At 48.7% G+C, this 17,554-nt stretch overlaps 1 protein-coding gene across 2 annotated transcripts in view; it reads left to right on the top strand.

Moving 5' to 3' along the window:
- The window catches only part of UNC13D (unc-13 homolog D), a 218,722-nt gene that overhangs the window by 161,642 nt on the left and 39,526 nt on the right, over positions 1 to 17,554 (top strand). For both annotated transcript variants that reach the window (XM_068261959.1, XM_068261960.1), the window contains exons 26-28: positions 12,242 to 12,448; positions 12,538 to 12,606; positions 15,679 to 15,758. In XM_068261959.1, coding sequence (XP_068118060.1) covers positions 12,242 to 12,448; positions 12,538 to 12,606; positions 15,679 to 15,758 — 356 coding nt within the window. The remainder of the gene's footprint in view (positions 1 to 12,241; positions 12,449 to 12,537; positions 12,607 to 15,678; positions 15,759 to 17,554) is intronic.

Below are 17,554 nucleotides of genomic sequence, written 5' to 3'. Positions count from 1 at the left end.
CTGATTGATTATTGTTATTAGTTAGTTCTACTACTTACTGTTACTACTTACTTACTCTTACTGTACTAGGAGTCTAGGACACCCAGTCACTGTGTCCATAGGCTACTAGCTCCTGCGTGCGTGCACTCACTGTCTGAGTGTACACACACCACCCACACTCCATTTCCTTCTGATCGCTGATTGATTATTGTTATTAGTTAGTTCTACTTACTGTTACTACTTACTTACTCTTACTGTACTAGGAGTCTAGGACACTCAGTCACTGTGTCCATAGGCTACTAGCTCCTGCGTGCGTGCACTCACTGTCTGAGTGTACACACACCACCCACACTCCATTTCCTTCTGATCGCTGATTGATTATTGTTATTAGTTAGTTCTACTACTTACTGTTACTACTTACTGTACTAGGAGTCTAGGACACTCAGTCACTGTGTCCATAGGCTACTAGCTCCTGCGTGCGTGCACTCACTGTCTGAGTGTACACACACCACCCACACTCCATTTCCTTCTGATCGCTGATTGATTATTGTTATTAGTTAGTTCTACTACTTACTGTTACTACTTACTTACTCTTACTGTACTAGGAGTCTAGGACACCCAGTCACTGTGTCCATAGGCTACTAGCTCCTGCGTGCGTGCACTCACTGTCTGAGTGTACACACACCACCCACACTCCATTTCCTTCTGATCGCTGATTGATTATTGTTATTAGTTAGTTCTACTTACTGTTACTACTTACTTACTCTTACTGTACTAGGAGTCTAGGACACTCAGTCACTGTGTCCATAGGCTACTAGCTCCTGCGTGCGTGCACTCACTGTCTGAGTGTACACACACACCACCCACACTCCATTTCCTTCTGATCGCTGATTGATTATTGTTATTAGTTAGTTCTACTTACTGTTACTACTTACTTACTCTTACCGTACTAGGAGTCTAGGACACTCAGTCACTGTGTCCATAGGCTACTAGCTCCTGCGTGCGTGCACTCACTGTCTGAGTGTACACACACTAAATTTACTTGTGATTACTACTACTGATTATTGTAACTGCTAGTTGTACTTCCTGACTGTTAATACTTACTTACTGTACTAGGGGACACTCACTCAGTCACCTCACCAACCAACCCACTCCATTAAAGTACCCCACTTTTCACCCGCCCTTTTACAAAACTTTTGTCTATACGCCCAAAACATTGAAGATGTCTGGAAGTGGCAGCCAGCGCGGTTTGGGCAAGGGGAAGGGCAGCAAGGGAATCAGGAAGAGAGGGAGCAGCATTGTGGCAAGCCGCGGCCGCGGGCGCGCCACCATGCACAGTTCCGCAGCAGCAGCAGCAGCGTCAGTGGCTAACATTCCTCCCATAGCCACTGGCCGTGGACGCCTTGGGCGCCGCCCAGGAGGAGCATCTGCAACTCACGCTGCAGAGACACAGCAGCAGCAGCGTGTAGCACCTGCTCCCATTTTCCTCCAGCCGGGTCGGAAACGTCCCATTGAGGAAAAGGATGCAGACACTGTGGTGCAACTCATGACGGAGGATGAGCAGCCCGCCATCAGCTCTGCATCCGAGGCCTCCACCCTCACCACCACCACCACCACCACCCCTGTTCGCAGCAGCCGCCCAGCAGGGTCTGGGGAGGAGGCCAGTTCACCGTCAGTCGCCGACCTCTCATTCAGCACTCTTTTGACCCCAGGCATGATGAGTCAATTGAATGCTGTTGTTGGCGATTTGGAGGAGGAGATGCTGATGGGCACTTTGGGGGAGGAGGGATTGGACAGCAAGACTGTGGCGACAGTCAAGCGTCCCATCCATGCATCAGCAGAGGAGTTTGGGGGGTCATCATCAGAGCAGGACATGTTTCAGGAGGGGCATGATGATGATGACCCGGTGACAGACAGAGACTGGGTGCCAACACATCCAGAGGATGTCGTCCTCAGCAGCTCTGAGGAGGAGGAGGAGGATGCGGTTGTGGGCCTTGCAAGGAGGCGCATCATTGCAAGCATTGGCAGCGTCCCACAGCCTGCTGGTGTCTCAGGCTCAGCAGCAGCAGCAGCAGCATCAGCCAGTACCACCACCAGCCGCACCCAAGACCCCCCCCCCCCCCCCAACCACCACAGGGAAACAGGCAGCAGCGCTTCCATGCCGTAGGGGGATGTTTTTGTCACCAATCTGGCGGTTTTTCACCATGCCCACAGTGTACAGCAAGTACGCCACTTGCAACCACTGTCAGCGGAAGTTGAGCAGAGGTGCAGACCCCTTGAAGTTCAGCACCAGCTCGCTGATCAACCACCTTTCTGCGAAACACTTCCACCAGCATGAGGAGTTCCAGAGGCTGAAGGCATCTGGTGCTGGCAGTGGCACCAATCCCATCACTGCACAGCCTTCAGCAGCAGCAGCAGCAACAGCAGCCACCCGCCCTCCTGCTCCTCCAGCAGCACCAGCAGGAGTGCGGAAACGCCCTGCTCCTCCCCCCTCTGCAACTCCTGCCGCCGACACTGAGGCCTGTTCTGGCAGCCAGTCCTCAGTGGCCTCCTCTGCTCCGTCTGCTGATTCCCGTGCCAGCAAAAAGGCACGCCAGAGCCTTTTGAGCGAGTCCTTCCAGGGGGTGGTTAGGGCTCTGCCTCCCAGCAGCCGTCGCGTGCGGCAGCTGAACGGCTTGCTGGCACGGGCCATGTGCTCCCAACTCCTGCCGTACACGCTCGTGCAGGAGGGGAGCGACATGCGGGCGCTGCTTGCTTGTGCAGCCCCAGACTGGCAGCTCCCCAGCAGACACTTCTTCGCCCGCAAGGCCATTCCTGCACTGCACCGCTTTGTGATGGCCAATGTGGAGCGAGGGCTGGAGCACGCGGTTGGTGAAAGGGTCCACGTCACCATGGACTCCTGGAGCAGCCGCTTCGGGACAGGCCGCTACCTGTCCTTCACTGTCCACTGGGTCAGCTTGGTGGAAGGGGGTGAGGATGGGAGAGCAGCAGCGGGCACAGCAGCAGCAGCAACACAGTGGGTGGTGCCACCCCGCAGGGTCAGGGGAACTGCAGCGGGTTCCTCCGATCCTCTGCCATCCTCCGCCACACCTGGCCAAACCCCCCGCCTCAGCAGCAGTGTGAAGGCCCGCCACTGCCAAGCGCTGCTGCACTTGGTCAGCCTTGGCAAGACCAAGCTGACGGCAGCCCACGTGTTGGCCAAACTCCAGGAGCAGGAGCGGATTTGGCTGACCCCCAGAGGCCTCAGAGTCGGAGAGGTGGTGTCCGACAATGGGGCCAATCTGGTTGCTGCCATAGACAGGGGAAACCTGACCCACATCCCCTGTCTTGCCCACGTGCTGAACCTGGTGGTGCAGAAGTTCCTGCGCACCTACCAGGGGATGGACGAGCTGCTGGAAACGGCAAGGAACGTTGTGCGTCACTTCCGGCGCTCGGCTGCAGCCTGTGCGAGCCTGGAAGACGTGCAAAAGGAGCTGGATCTGCCACGCCATCGGCTGATCATTGACGTTCCGACTCGCTGGAACTCCACCCTGGCGATGTTGGAGCGTCTGGTTGAACAGAAGCACGCTGTCAACCACTACCTTGCCCTGGCCACTGTTTCCGCAGCTCAGAGAAGGGACAAGACCAGCAACATCCCGTCCATCGTCCCCGATGATGACTGGAGGCACATGCAGCAGGTGTGCTTAGTGCTGGCTCCCTTCCTGCAGGCCACAAACATGGTGAGCAGGGACCATGCTATGGTCTGCGAGTGGGTGCCCCTGGTTTCTCTGCTGAACAGGGCACTCGATGCTTTGCTGGCACAGGGAGCGGCAGCCTTGGACCAGCAGGAGCGGCAAGCAGCTGCACAGTCCACCTCTGAGGGGGAGGAGGAGGAGGACTTGGTGGAGGTCCCTGACCTGGCTGCTGATGAGGGGGATCAGCGCAGTGCAGCTGAGTTGGTGCGGGGGTGGAGAGAGGATGAGGCAGCAGAGGAGGAGGATGAGGAGGACAGCACTGACGTCGATGTGCCAGCAGACGTGGCCCGCCTCTTCCCAATGGCAGCGCACATGCTGACGTGCCTGCGCAGGGACCCCAGGGTGATCCAGATGAAGCAGAGGGAGGACATCTGGATCAGCATGATGTTGGACCCACGCCTCAAGGGGAAGTTGAGCCAGTTCCTGCCGCCTGCAGGAGGAGACCCAGCGCAACAAATAAGGAGCTTGCAGCAGGCCCTTGTTGAGCGCTTGGAGGAAGCCTTCCCCCAGCCTTCCACCCCCACTGTCCAGCAGCCAGCACAGAGGCAGCAGCAGGTGCCTGCATCCAGCAGCAGCAAGCGCCCCACAGACCTGCTGTCTCTCAGCCACGAGCTCTACAGGACTGTAGAGGCTCCGGCAGCAGTGACTAGAGAGGAGATGCATGCAGCAGCATCCTCCTCCGGTCACAGCCAGCGCCTGACCCGCATGGTGGCTGACTACATGGGGTCCTACAGCGGGCTTGACAGCGATGCCCCTGTTGATCCCATGGAGTATTGGGTCAAGCGCATGGAGATCTGGAGCGAGCTGGCGCAGTACGCCCTGGAAGTGCTGTCCTGCCCCCCTTCCAGCGTGCTGTCCGAGCGCTGCTTCAGTGCAGCTGGTGGCGTGGTCACCGAGAAACGCTCACGTCTGTCTCACAAGTCTGTGGACAGACTGACGTTTCTCAAGATGAACCAGGCGTGGGTGGAAGGCGAGTTCCTGGCCCCTGTTGTCGGCGAGAGGGGGACATGAACTGGCTGCCGGAACTTAGTACCATCGTTAATGTGCCTTACCACCCTTTACCACCTCCTGGCTCCTGCTCACTAAGCCAGCCTGGTTCACTTTGACTATTACGTCGCCTGCAGCCACACATTTCACACCTACAGTGGGCTGCTGCTGTGTACTGCCCTTCTGCTGTCTGTCTGTGTTTCCCACTGCCAGGGTACACAGAATTACCGTCTGCTGCCACTCTGCCACCAGCTATTACGTCACAACAATAGCTGCTCACACTGCTCCTCCATTCCTCCTGCTGCTGCTGTCTGTCTGTGTTTCCCACTGCCAGGGTACACAGAATTACCTTCTGCTGCCACTCTGCCACCAGCTATTACGTCAAAACAATAGCTATATTGGTTGTAAAACCAAAACCAAAAAAAACCAATAAAAAAAAAAAAAGGTTTAATTTTTCTGAGGTGCCCGGGTTGAAAACTGTGTTGTCCCAGTTGTGTATTGGACACAATGTGGGCTGCACGACCGCTGTCTGGGACCTCCTGTTGTGTTTATTTACAGCCCTGGTATCACCGCTAGGTACCAGGGCTATTATGTCACGCTGCCTACCTGCTGCCACACTCACACTGCTCCTCCATTCCTCCTGCTGCTGCTGTCTGTCTGTGTTTCCCACTGCCAGGGTACACAGAATTACCGTCTGCTGCCACTCTGCCACCAGCTATTACGTCACAACAATAGCTGCTCACACTGCTCCTCCATTCCTCCTGCTGCTGCTGTCTGTCTGTGTTTCCCACTGCCAGGGTACACAGAATTACCTTCTGCTGCCACTCTGCCACCAGCTATTACGTCAAAACAATAGCTATATTGGTTGTAAAACCAAAACCAAAAAAAACCAATAAAAAAAAAAAAAGGTTTAATTTTTCTGAGGTGCCCGGGTTGAAAACTGTGTTGTCCCAGTTGTGTATTGGACACAATGTGGGCTGCACGACCGCTGTCTGGGACCTCCTGTTGTGTTTATTTACAGCCCTGGTATCACCGCTAGGTACCAGGGCTATTATGTCACGCTGCCTACCTGCTGCCACACTCACACTGCTCCTCCATTCCTCCTGCTGCTGCTGTCTGTCTGTGTTTCCCACTGCCAGGGTACACAGAATTACCGTCTGCTGCCACTCTGCCACCAGCTATTACGTCACAACAATAGCTGCTCACACTGCTCCTCCATTCCTCCTGCTGCTGCTGTCTGTCTGTGTTTCCCACTGCCAGGGTACACAGAATTACCTTCTGCTGCCACTCTGCCACCAGCTATTACGTCAAAACAATAGCTATATTGGTTGTAAAACCAAAACCAAAAAAAACCAATAAAAAAAAAAAAAGGTTTAATTTTTCTGAGGTGCCCGGGTTGAAAACTGTGTTGTCCCAGTTGTGTATTGGACACAATGTGGGCTGCACGACCGCTGTCTGGGACCTCCTGTTGTGTTTATTTACAGCCCTGGTATCACCGCTAGGTACCAGGGCTATTATGTCACGCTGCCTACCTGCTGCCACACTCACACTGCTCCTCCATTCCTCCTGCTGCTGCTGTCTGTCTGTGTTTCCCACTGCCAGGGTACACAGAATTACCGTCTGCTGCCACTCTGCCACCAGCTATTACGTCACAACAATAGCTGCTCACACTGCTCCTCCATTCCTCCTGCTGCTGCTGTCTGTCTGTGTTTCCCACTGCCAGGGTACACAGAATTACCTTCTGCTGCCACTCTGCCACCAGCTATTACGTCAAAACAATAGCTATATTGGTTGTAAAACCAAAACCAAAAAAAACCAATAAAAAAAAAAAAAGGTTTAATTTTTCTGAGGTGCCCGGGTTGAAAACTGTGTTGTCCCAGTTGTGTATTGGACACAATGTGGGCTGCACGACCGCTGTCTGGGACCTCCTGTTGTGTTTATTTACAGCCCTGGTATCACCGCTAGGTACCAGGGCTATTATGTCACGCTGCCTACCTGCTGCCACACTCACACTGCTCCTCCATTCCTCCTGCTGCTGCTGTCTGTCTGTGTTTCCCACTGCCAGGGTACACAGAATTACCGTCTGCTGCCACTCTGCCACCAGCTATTACGTCACAACAATAGCTGCTCACACTGCTCCTCCATTCCTCCTGCTGCTGCTGTCTGTCTGTGTTTCCCACTGCCAGGGTACACAGAATTACCTTCTGCTGCCACTCTGCCACCAGCTATTACGTCAAAACAATAGCTATATTGGTTGTAAAACCAAAACCAAAAAAAACCAATAAAAAAAAAAAAAGGTTTAATTTTTCTGAGGTGCCCGGGTTGAAAACTGTGTTGTCCCAGTTGTGTATTGGACACAATGTGGGCTGCACGACCGCTGTCTGGGACCTCCTGTTGTGTTTATTTACAGCCCTGGTATCACCGCTAGGTACCAGGGCTATTATGTCACGGCGAGCTGCCTGCCTCATTGACTGCCTGCTGCCACACACTCATCCTCCTCCTCCTGCTGCTGAATTTACCTCCTGCTGTCTTTGTGTTTCCACTGCCAGGGAGCACATACAATGGCGCTTCCAACATGCGTGCGCCCACCAGCTATTTGTTACGCTCAAAAATAGCTGCATTTCTTTAAAAAAAAATTTGAAAAGAGAAATACGTGAAGAAGAAGAAGAAGACGATATTGAAAAAGAAGGAGAAGGAGAAGATGAAGAAGAAGATGAAGAAGAAGATGAAGAAGAAGAAGATGAAGATGAAGAAGATGAAGATGAAGAAGAAGAAGAAGATGAAGAAGAAGAAGATGAAGAAGAAGATGAAGAAGATGAAGATGAAGAAGAAGAAGAAGATGATGAAGAAGATGAAGAAGAAGAAGAAGAAGATGAAGAAGAAGAAGATGAAGAAGAAGAAGATGAAGAAGAAGATGAAGAAGATGAAGAAGAAGATGAAGAAGATGAAGATGAAGAAGAAGAAGAAGATGATGAAGAAGATGAAGAAGAAGAAGAAGAAGATGAAGAAGATGAAGAAGAAGAAGAAGAAGATGAAGAAGAAGAAGAAGAAGATGAAGAAGATGAAGAAGATGAAGAAGATGAAGAAGAAGATGAAGATGAAGAAGATGAAGATGAAGAAGATGAAGATGAAGAAGATGAAGAAGATGAAGAAGAAGAAGAAGATGAAGAAGAAGAAGAAGAAGATGAAGAAGAAGATGAAGAAGATGAAGATGAAGAAGAAGAAGAAGATGATGAAGAAGAAGAAGAAGAAGAAGAAGAAGATCTAGAAGAAGATTAAGAAAGATAAAGAAGAAGAAGAACAAGTATATACAGTAACACTACACTACTGAACCAAATTAAGGACACAACTTCTCTTTCCACATTTTTTTTTAAAGGAACATCCCCACATAATCACTTGCTGTTGTTACTTGGAAAAAAAGATGTTTCTTGCATCATTCACCCTCAAAACAAGTGTTGGAAGCTATTTTGGGCCAATTCGAATAGTCAGCTCGAATAGTGAGCTCGAATACCGACTCGAATAGTGAGCTCGAAGTCCGAGGTCGAATCGAATAGTAAAAAATATTCGACTCGAATATTCGACTGACCTCGAATAATTTACTATTCGAATTCGACCAAATTCGAATTTTTAAAAGGGGTATTTGAGCACCACTGCCTAGGAGATCATTTTCATCTTCTCTAAAAATAACTTTTCAGCATTTTACAATTGAAAAAGTACCCACAGGTTGGTAAAAAAAGTACTAACAATTTCATTTTGAGTGTTTTCTTGGTTGCTGGTAGTGTTGGGCGAACACCTGGATGTTCGGGTTCGGGAAAGTTCGCCGAACATGGCCGCAATGTTCGGCATGTTCGGGCCGAACCCCGAACTCCCCGAACATCCCGCTTTTGGGGGCCCTATGGGGTCGCAGGCATAAGGGGGGAGCATGCCCCGATCGCGGGGGGGGTCGGAAATTCCCCCCACCCCCTCCGCTAGCGCTCCCCCCTCTGCCCGCTTCCCCATTCAAAAGTTAGGAAGTGAAACTGTACCTGTGCGGCCGGTAGTGGGTGACTGGCAGTGGGCGGCACTATGGAGAGACTGAGGAGGAGGAGGAGTCCGGAGAGTGACGCGTTGAGGGAGGCCGGGCAGTGGGCGGATCAGCAGTAGTACCGTACTACTGCTGATCCGCCCACTGCCCGGCCTCCCTCAACGCGTCACTCTCCGGACTCCTCCTCCTCCTCAGTCTCTCCATAGTGCCGCCCACTGCCAGTCACCCACTACCGGCCGCACAGGTACAGTTTCACTTCCTAACTTTTGAATGGGGAAGCGGGCAGAGGGGGGAGCGCTAGCGGAGGGGGTGGGGGGAATTTCCGACCCCCCCCGCGATCGGGGCATGCTCCCCCCTTATGCCTGCGACCCCATAGGGGGCCAGTATTCGGGCGAACAGGGCCCTGTTCGTGCCGAACAGGGGCCCTGTTCGGCCAGGCAATGAGCCGTTCGGGCGAACCCGAACAGTTTGGCCGAACACCACCAGGTGTTCGGCCGAACTCGAACATCACCCGAACAGGGTGATGTTCTGCAGAACCCGAACAGTGGCGAACACTGTTCGCCCAACACTAGTTGCTGGCGGTTTAAAATGCATTTTATGGCAAGGTATTAAAATATCACCTAGGAGAAAACTCAGGTGAAAAGGTTAATTGCATATGGGCCCCTGTGTCCTAAGTATCTCCAGGACTCTTCTATTGTGAATAGTGAACAAAAAGAAGAGAACACCGAGAGCCCAATATAGTGTAGTATTTATTGGAAATTGGGAAGATGGAGGTAAGTAAAATGATACTCACAAACTTGGGTTACCGTTTAGGCAGCCACTGTATAGGCGGGTGGGGAGATTAGACCTGTCCCCACTCAGGATTAAGAAGTCGCTCTCTGTAGATCGGAAAGGAGGGGGTATATCGCCCCTTCACCAAGGGTGGACACAGGTATCGCAGGAATGGAACAGAGACGCCAACAGGATAAAATGTGCTAAAAACTGTAAAAGTGCTGAGGAGGCAGTGGTGGACTTACCTCCCCAAAGCAGACATGAAACTGTCAATTTTCAAAAGTTTAAATGTATTGACATACTCCAGGACACAAAGCAACGCGTTTCGCAGGTATAGTCCTGCTTCCTCAGGCAATAACAAGTAGAACTATCAAACAGTGATTAGTCGTGATAACGCCTAGCGCCTCTGTCTCAGGAATAGTGTATAGTGGTCTCTTGGGGGCCCCCTGCAGAGTATGCGCAGAGGATCGCACTCACCTGGTCCAGCCATCAGGAGTTTCTCTACATATAGGCAGCTGCATGGAACATGTGTCTGGGAAAGTGGTCAGTGGTATTTTTATATGTCCCTATATTTTCCTTCCCTGTATTTCCACTGTTAGGCTAGGTTTCCACTTGTGCGTTTTGTGTCAGTTTTTCTACTCAGAAAATTTGCATAGATTTTAAAACTAATGTTAGTCAATGCAGCTGTTTCCACTCTATGCGAATTTTCGTACGCGTTCATACGCGTCAAAAAATCTGAGGTCCTGTATCATTTTTTCGGACATCGCGTACGATTCGCGTACAATGCTTTGTATAGGCAATGCGAATTTTCACGTTACTTGCCCGAAAATTCGCATTAGATCCATAGTTACAGGAAGTTGTCAGCAGTCATGACTAAGCTGTTACTAGGCAGATTATGCATATGTAACTAATGCGAATTTTCGCGTACGAAAATTTGCATAAAACCGCGTACAAATTTACATGCGATTTTTCACCAATCAGAAAAATCTTATACGATTTTTTGCAGGCGAAAATGTAACGCTACAGTGGAAACGTAGCCTAATAAATAGACTCCAGAATTTGATGGTCTCCCTGAACAATATTCTTGAATTTCAATGACCGGATAACATCAAATGAGCTCCTAACCTATTGGCAATCACCTGATCAAGACACTAGAAAACAAGATTAGAATCATTCAGGTCGTAGAGTGTGTACACAAAACACAATTACTGTTGCTTCCATGAATAGGGACTCAATCAACAGTTTTAGGCTGAGTACCATACAGATGTAGTGCTAGCCTATAGACTAGCAACATATTGTGTTGGCATTGTGAGGGATAGCAGCAAGGATTGTGGTTGTGGCACAAGATGGGGCAGATTCCAATGGCAGGGGTAAGGAAGGGAACAATGCACTCAGCCGAGATGATCCTGCAGTCCGGATCTTTTGGTGATGCATTGGAATGGCTGTATTCATGCTATATTCTCGACAGAGGGGTCCAGTCTTTGCATCCCTAGCCATCCATATGCAAGATAAAAATCTACGCTGAGTGACCAAAAAATTAGATACACCCTCTAATAACGAGTTTGTCCTCTGATGACAGCCAATAGTCTTGGCATGGACTTAACAAGATGCTGATACCGTTGCTGAGGAGTGTTGGCCCATGCTGACATAATCGCAGCTCTAAATTGGGACAGATTGGATGGCAGCGTTTCCAAGCTTTGAAGTGATATTTGGAATTTGTCCCACAGATGCTCAATAAGATTGAGGCCAGGGGACTGAGCTGGCCATGGAAGCAGGTTAAACTCTGATTGATGTTCCTCAAACCAATTTGAGAGTGATCAAGCATGGTGGCAAGGGCCTGCAACAGGTGTCTTTTCCTATTTTTCTGTGATGCCAAAGGCACTCCTGATGGTCTCCTGCTGCTAAATCCCATCCTTTGCAAAGTCTGTCTCGTGTGTTGGGATATGCTTTGTGTTGCACTTGCATTGAACTCAGCTGTAATGTGTTGTGCTGTGGCCCTTCCATTGCTGTGGACTATGCCTGCTACTCGCCCATCAGCTCTCTTGTTCACCAGCCTTTCTCAACCAGAATAGTCCTTATCCTAAATCCTAAAAGAGTGGTCGCTTCAGAGATGCAGCACCAGCTCTTCTGGCACTGAGGATCATCCCTCATTCAAAGTCACTTAAATCTTTCGTGTTACCATTTTGACATTAACTTCCATAACAACTACATAGTCTGAAGCTGAGCGTTCCTTACATAGGCAACTCTGCATTGTTACATCACTCTACATCACTGTTGGACTGATTTACTTTCAAATAAGGTGTGTCTCTCGTTTTTTTCGCCACTATACTACTATAGATCAGTGTTCCTCAAACCTGTCCTCGTGACTTCCTAGCGGTGCATGTTTTGCAGGCATCCTCACCTAAGCACAGGTGGGGTAATTAGTATCTCAGCTAGGAGGATTCCATCATAGCTGAGACACTAATTACCCCACCTGTGCCTAGGTGAAGGTTTCCTGCAGAACATGCACTGTTGGGGAAACACTGCTATAGACATAAAACATTAAAAAACTACCATTTGCAGCCAGCAGATGGCAGGCTTCCAATAAGATAAGTTTTAAATGGTTGAAACGACAGTTGCTGAACTCAAATAGAAGCCAAATAGAAATGAATTCCACTCTATGCACAAATGACTCTTGATTCACAAAATAGATTACCATTCCTCTCTTTTCCCATCATTTTTCCTGACTTCTGCTTTGTTTCCGCAGTTGTGCCTGATTGTGAATAATATTGAGCAGCTGCGGTTGATAGTTCAGTCATTACCTGAAAAGCTGGACTGGAAATCTCTGGAACGCAGGATAAGCGAGGTCATAAGTTCTGAACAATTTCAGCACACGCTTCACGATCAACTCAAAACCGCTGTGGCTTGCCTGGACCGTGAGATCCGCGGAGTAGTGCAGTCCCTTGCCCAGAAGGTAAGGTTCCCGCTCCACTTATCCTTACCTATTTACTGAGCATCCTGCGCCTGTTACTCCATCTTCTTCTGATTTCTTCCCCTACACAGCTGGATGCCGGTATTGCAAAACACCTTCATTCCATTGCAAAAGCCAGCGACTCTCGGGACCCCAATGATGTGAGTATGTCTCTTATTTGCTCAGAGTGAGAAATCTTTCATAATTCACTGAAGGATGAGGACATGATACGGTATAACATTTTACTTTGTTTGTTTAAAGCGGATCAGAGATGAAAAACTAACTATAACAAGTAACTTGTCTATATATCTTATCTAAAGTTTAGATAGTTTACACAGCATATCTAGCTGCAAACAGCTTCAACAGTATATGACTATTTCTTCCTGTGATACAATGAGGGCAGCTATGTTCTGTTTGTCACATTACACACAGGCAAGCTGATCTGCATCTCTAGCGCTCAGCCTGTTAAAACCTAATTCCCCCTCCTCCCTCCTCACCTCTGCCTCTGAAATCTCTGTCTAGTAACACCTCCCCCTCCTCCTGCCCAGACTGAGCTCCCATGAGCCCTTGCTACTGTCTGAAAATGCCAAGGCTCTCTGAAAAGCTGTGGGCGAGGCTTGTTTAGTTTATAGGGAATTAGAGTATTAAAACAAAACAAAAAAAGTATTTGGCTTGAGGAATGCCCTATAAACTATATGTAAGGAACACAATAATGCAATGAGTAAAAGTTTATCTCTGATCCACTTTAAAGCTCAAGCCAACCCAAGATTGAAGAAGGCAAATTGTCCAAGCATTTTTTTTGCACTATTAATGTTTATTGTGGAAGAACAGCAACCCCTAACTACTGTAGAGGCATAAGAGCAATTGTAATACAAATACATTTACATGCATAAGTCTTGTCAGATCACAAAACAATCAGACCGAACATAATGGGCTTGATTCACAAAGCGGTGATAACCCAGTTAAAGACTTTAGGCGTGATAAGCATTTTTATCATGCCTAAACTCAGTTTAGGCATGATAAGTTTAGGCGTGCTAAGTTTAGGCATGATAAGTTTAGATAAGTTTAAATCGCGCGCAAAGTCCCGCACGCAAAGCAGCGCCATTAAACTCTATGCGAAGTGCACCAGACTTTGCTAGCGCAAAACTTTTGATCAGCTGTGCACTGCGGTGCTAACCCAGTTGGTGCTTAACCTCCCTGGCGTTCTATTAAGATCGCCAGGGCGGCTGCGGGAGGGTTTTTTTTTAATTTAAAAAAAACTGTTTAATGCAGCCAACTGAAAGTTGGCTGCATGAAAGCCCACTAGAGGGCGCTCCGGAGGCGTCATTCTGATCGCCTCCGGCGACCAGAATAAACAAGGAAGGCCGCAATGAGCAGCCTTCCTTGTTTTGCTTACATCGTCGCCATGGCGACGAGCGGAGTGACGTCATGGACGTCAGCCGACGTCCTGACGTCAGCTGCCTCCGATCCAGCCCTTAGCGCTGGCCGGAACTTTTGTTCCGGCTGCGCAGGGCTCGGGCGGCTGGGGGGATCCTCTTTCGCCGCTGCTCGCGGCGAATCGCCGCAGAGCGGCGGCGATCAGGCAGCACACGTGGCTGGCAAAGTGCCGGCTGCGTGTGCTGCTTTTTATTTTACAAAAATCGGCCCAGCAGGGCCTGAGCGGCAGCCATCGGCGGTGATGGACGGATATATTCGTCCATACCGCTGAGGTTAAACTTATCACGCCTAAAAACGTATCACATCTAAACTTATCACACCTAAACTTATCATGCCTAAACTTATCACGCCTAAACTTATCACGCCTAAACTTATCATGCCTAAACTTATCACACCTAAACCTATCATGCCTAAACAGAGTTTAGGCGTGATAAAGGGCTTTTCACTAGCGTGTTAACTGTTAGCACCGCTTTGTGAATCAGGCCCAATATGTGAACATTTAGGCCTTGTTCACACTATACACGCTGCCGTGGGCATTTCAGGAGCGCGTATGGTGTGCGATCAGCAAGAACATCAGAAGTGCATAGAGAGCGCTTCTGACGTTCAGACTATGCGGGCTGCGCAGCAGTGTGATGTGCGATGTGTGATGTGCGAAGTGTGATGTGCGATGTGTGATACGCTAATGCACTGCTGCATGTATTTTTCGCAGAAGCGCATTGCTGATCCCATTCACTGTAATGTATGGTATCAGCAGCATAGCGCACAGCCACGTGGATGGTATGCGATCGGGTGCATTTGCGTCCCACACGCACGGCCATACGCGTTGCCTAATGGGAACGAGGCCTTATGCAATTTCCTGTGTAGACATATATTCTATCAGTGGATCCTGCCACTACAGAATAAGTGGCCCAAACCTCCCACACCTCAGTCCGCATAATATGTCTATTGAGGTGTGTGGGCTAACAGCATTTATTAAATGTATTACAATGGATTATTGTAAGAGTCAGATGTATAAATTGTCCAAGCACTTCAGTGGAGCCCCAGGACCGCCTAACGCCAATTGGCGTCCTTGGGCCGGCTCCTGCAGGAGATCGCATGCATGCTGTGCGCGCGTCTCTTGCTTGGTAGGCGGAGCTTCACTCCACCTTCAGTCTCACAGCGGCAATCACCGCTCGGAGACCATTAGACGCCGAAACCGCCGTCTAATCAGGGTGTACAGCGCTGCAATCTACAGCAGCGCTGTACTGGGGACAGCCATGTGACACAGCTGTCCCCTCCTGAGTCTCGGCGGTGATCGGCTGTCATAGGCTGAAGCCTATGACAGCCGATCACAGTGATTGGCTGGCGGGGGGAGGGAGGGGGGGAATATGTAAATGCAAAAAAAAACCCAGGAACATTTAAAAAAACAAACAAATAAAAAGAAACAAACAAACATTCGGGGGGGGGGGGGATCTGACCCCACCAACAGAGAGCTCTGTTGGTGGGGAGAAAAGAAGGCGGAAATCACTTGTGTGCTGAGTTGTGCGGCCCTGCAGCTAGGCCTTAAAGCTACAGTGGCCTATTAACAGGAAAATGGCCTGGTCTTTAAGGGGGTTTAACACTGTGGTCCTCAAGTGGATAATACAGTATAGTGCCCTCGCTGGAACGTGGGGACCGTGAGAGGCTCTGTTGGACCCACAGCCTCCCCCCTCCTTAGGTAAGTATCTTTTTTTATTTTACATTGGATTCAGGATTGCTGTAACATGTGTCAGCTTGTTGATCTGTCCTGCTTACGACTGATTCTTCTCACCATGTAGTGCATCATCCCATTGATGAAGTTTCTGGAGTCTGAGTTGCAATACATGAACCAGAACCTTGTCCAGGAAAACTTTAACTGGTAATGTGTATAAAATAATCATTATTGTGTGTTGTATTATTGTGCAGTAAACTGCTCACATGTGCAAGATTTATGTATCCTGAAATTACCTCTCCTGTTGTCCCTCAGTGTTGGCACTCTACCCTTCAGCAGTTCGCTGTGTTAAATGTTAAAGGGGCACTATGGTGAAAAATATAAAAATTTAAAATATGTGCAAACATAGACATATAAGAAGTATGTTTTTTTCCAGAGTAAAATGAGTCATAAATTACTTTTCTCCTATGTTGCTGTCACTTACAGTATAGGTAGTAGAAATCTGACAGAAGCGACAGGTTTTGGACTAGTCCATCTCTTCATGGGGGATTCTCAGCAAGGGTTTTATTGTTTATGAAGATATTCCCTAAAAAGGATTTAAACAATTATGCTGGCCAGCTTCCCTGCTCGCTGCACAGTTTTTTGGCAGTTGGACAGAGCAACTGCCATTCACTAAGGCCTGGTGCACACCAAAAACCGCTAGCAGATCCGCAAAATGCTAGCAGATTTTGAAACGCTTTTTCTTATTTTTCTGTAGCGTTTCAGCTAGCGTTTTGCGGTTTTGTGTAGCGTTTTTGGTGTAGTAGATTTCATGTATTGTTACAGTAAAGCTGTTACTGAACAGCTACTGTAACAAAAAACGCCTGGCAAACCGCTCTGAAGTGCCGTTTTTCAGAGCGGTTTGCGTTTTTCCTATACTTAACATTGAGGCAGAAACGCATCCGCAATCCAAAATCTGCTGCAGCCCGGGAGTATGCGTTTCTGCAAAACGCCACCCGCTCTGGTGTGCACCACCCCATTGAAATGCATTACCCTAGCAGATCCGCACCCGCAAGCAGATCGCAAACCGCAGCGGAAACGCTCCGGTGTGCACTAGGCCTAAGTGCTTTTGAAAATAAATAAATCCCTGAGAACCCCCCCATGAAGAGATGGACTAGTCCAAAACCTGTCACTTCTGTCAGATTTCTATTACCTACTGTAAGTGACAGCAACATAGGAGAAAAGTAATTTATGGCTCATTTTACTCTGGAAAAAAAACATACTTCTTATTTGTTTATGTTTGTACATATTTACATTTTTACAATTGTTCACCATAGTGCCCCTTTAAGTTGGCTAGGGTCATCCTCATCCTTCTCCTCCCCTTTGTATAGAACAGAATGATCTGCTGCTTGGTAGAGGCCGAGCAGCTTATCTGTAAATTGTTTAGCGGAACAATCACAAAAGTTCTTAAAGAAATCTATGCCGGCGTCTGGCGTTAGTTACGGTAATTCAATGCTTGTTTGACCTCTCCTGAACAGTTTCTCTCCCAAACATTCCCAGCTTAACTTCAGTTAAAGGACCACTATCGTGAAAATCGTAAAATTTAAAATGCATGTAAACATGTATAAAGAAAAGAAAATTTCAAGGAGAGTAAAATGAGGCATAAATTACTTTTCTCCTATGTTGCTGTCACTTACAGTAGGTAGTAGAAATCTGTCATTACCAACAGGTTTTGGGCTAGTCCATCTCTCCATAGGGGATTCTCAGCATGGCCTTTATTCTTTATAAAGACATTCCTTGAAAAGGATTTATATAAAGATGCTGGCCAGCCTCTGTGCTCGCTGCACACTTTTTTTGGCAGTTGGGCGGAGCAACTGCCTTTTGCTAAGTGCTTTTGAAACTAAAACGAAACCCTGAGAATCCCCCATGTGGAGATGGGCTAGTCCCAAACCTGTCGGTTCTGTCAGATTTCTACTACCGGCTGTAAGTTACAGCAACATAGGAGAAAAGTAATTTATGGTTCA

This window comes from Hyperolius riggenbachi, chromosome 12 (genome assembly GCF_040937935.1).
Source record: "Hyperolius riggenbachi isolate aHypRig1 chromosome 12, aHypRig1.pri, whole genome shotgun sequence".
NCBI lineage: Eukaryota > Metazoa > Chordata > Amphibia > Anura > Hyperoliidae > Hyperolius > Hyperolius riggenbachi.
This window is presented reverse-complemented; position numbering and strand designations above follow the sequence as displayed.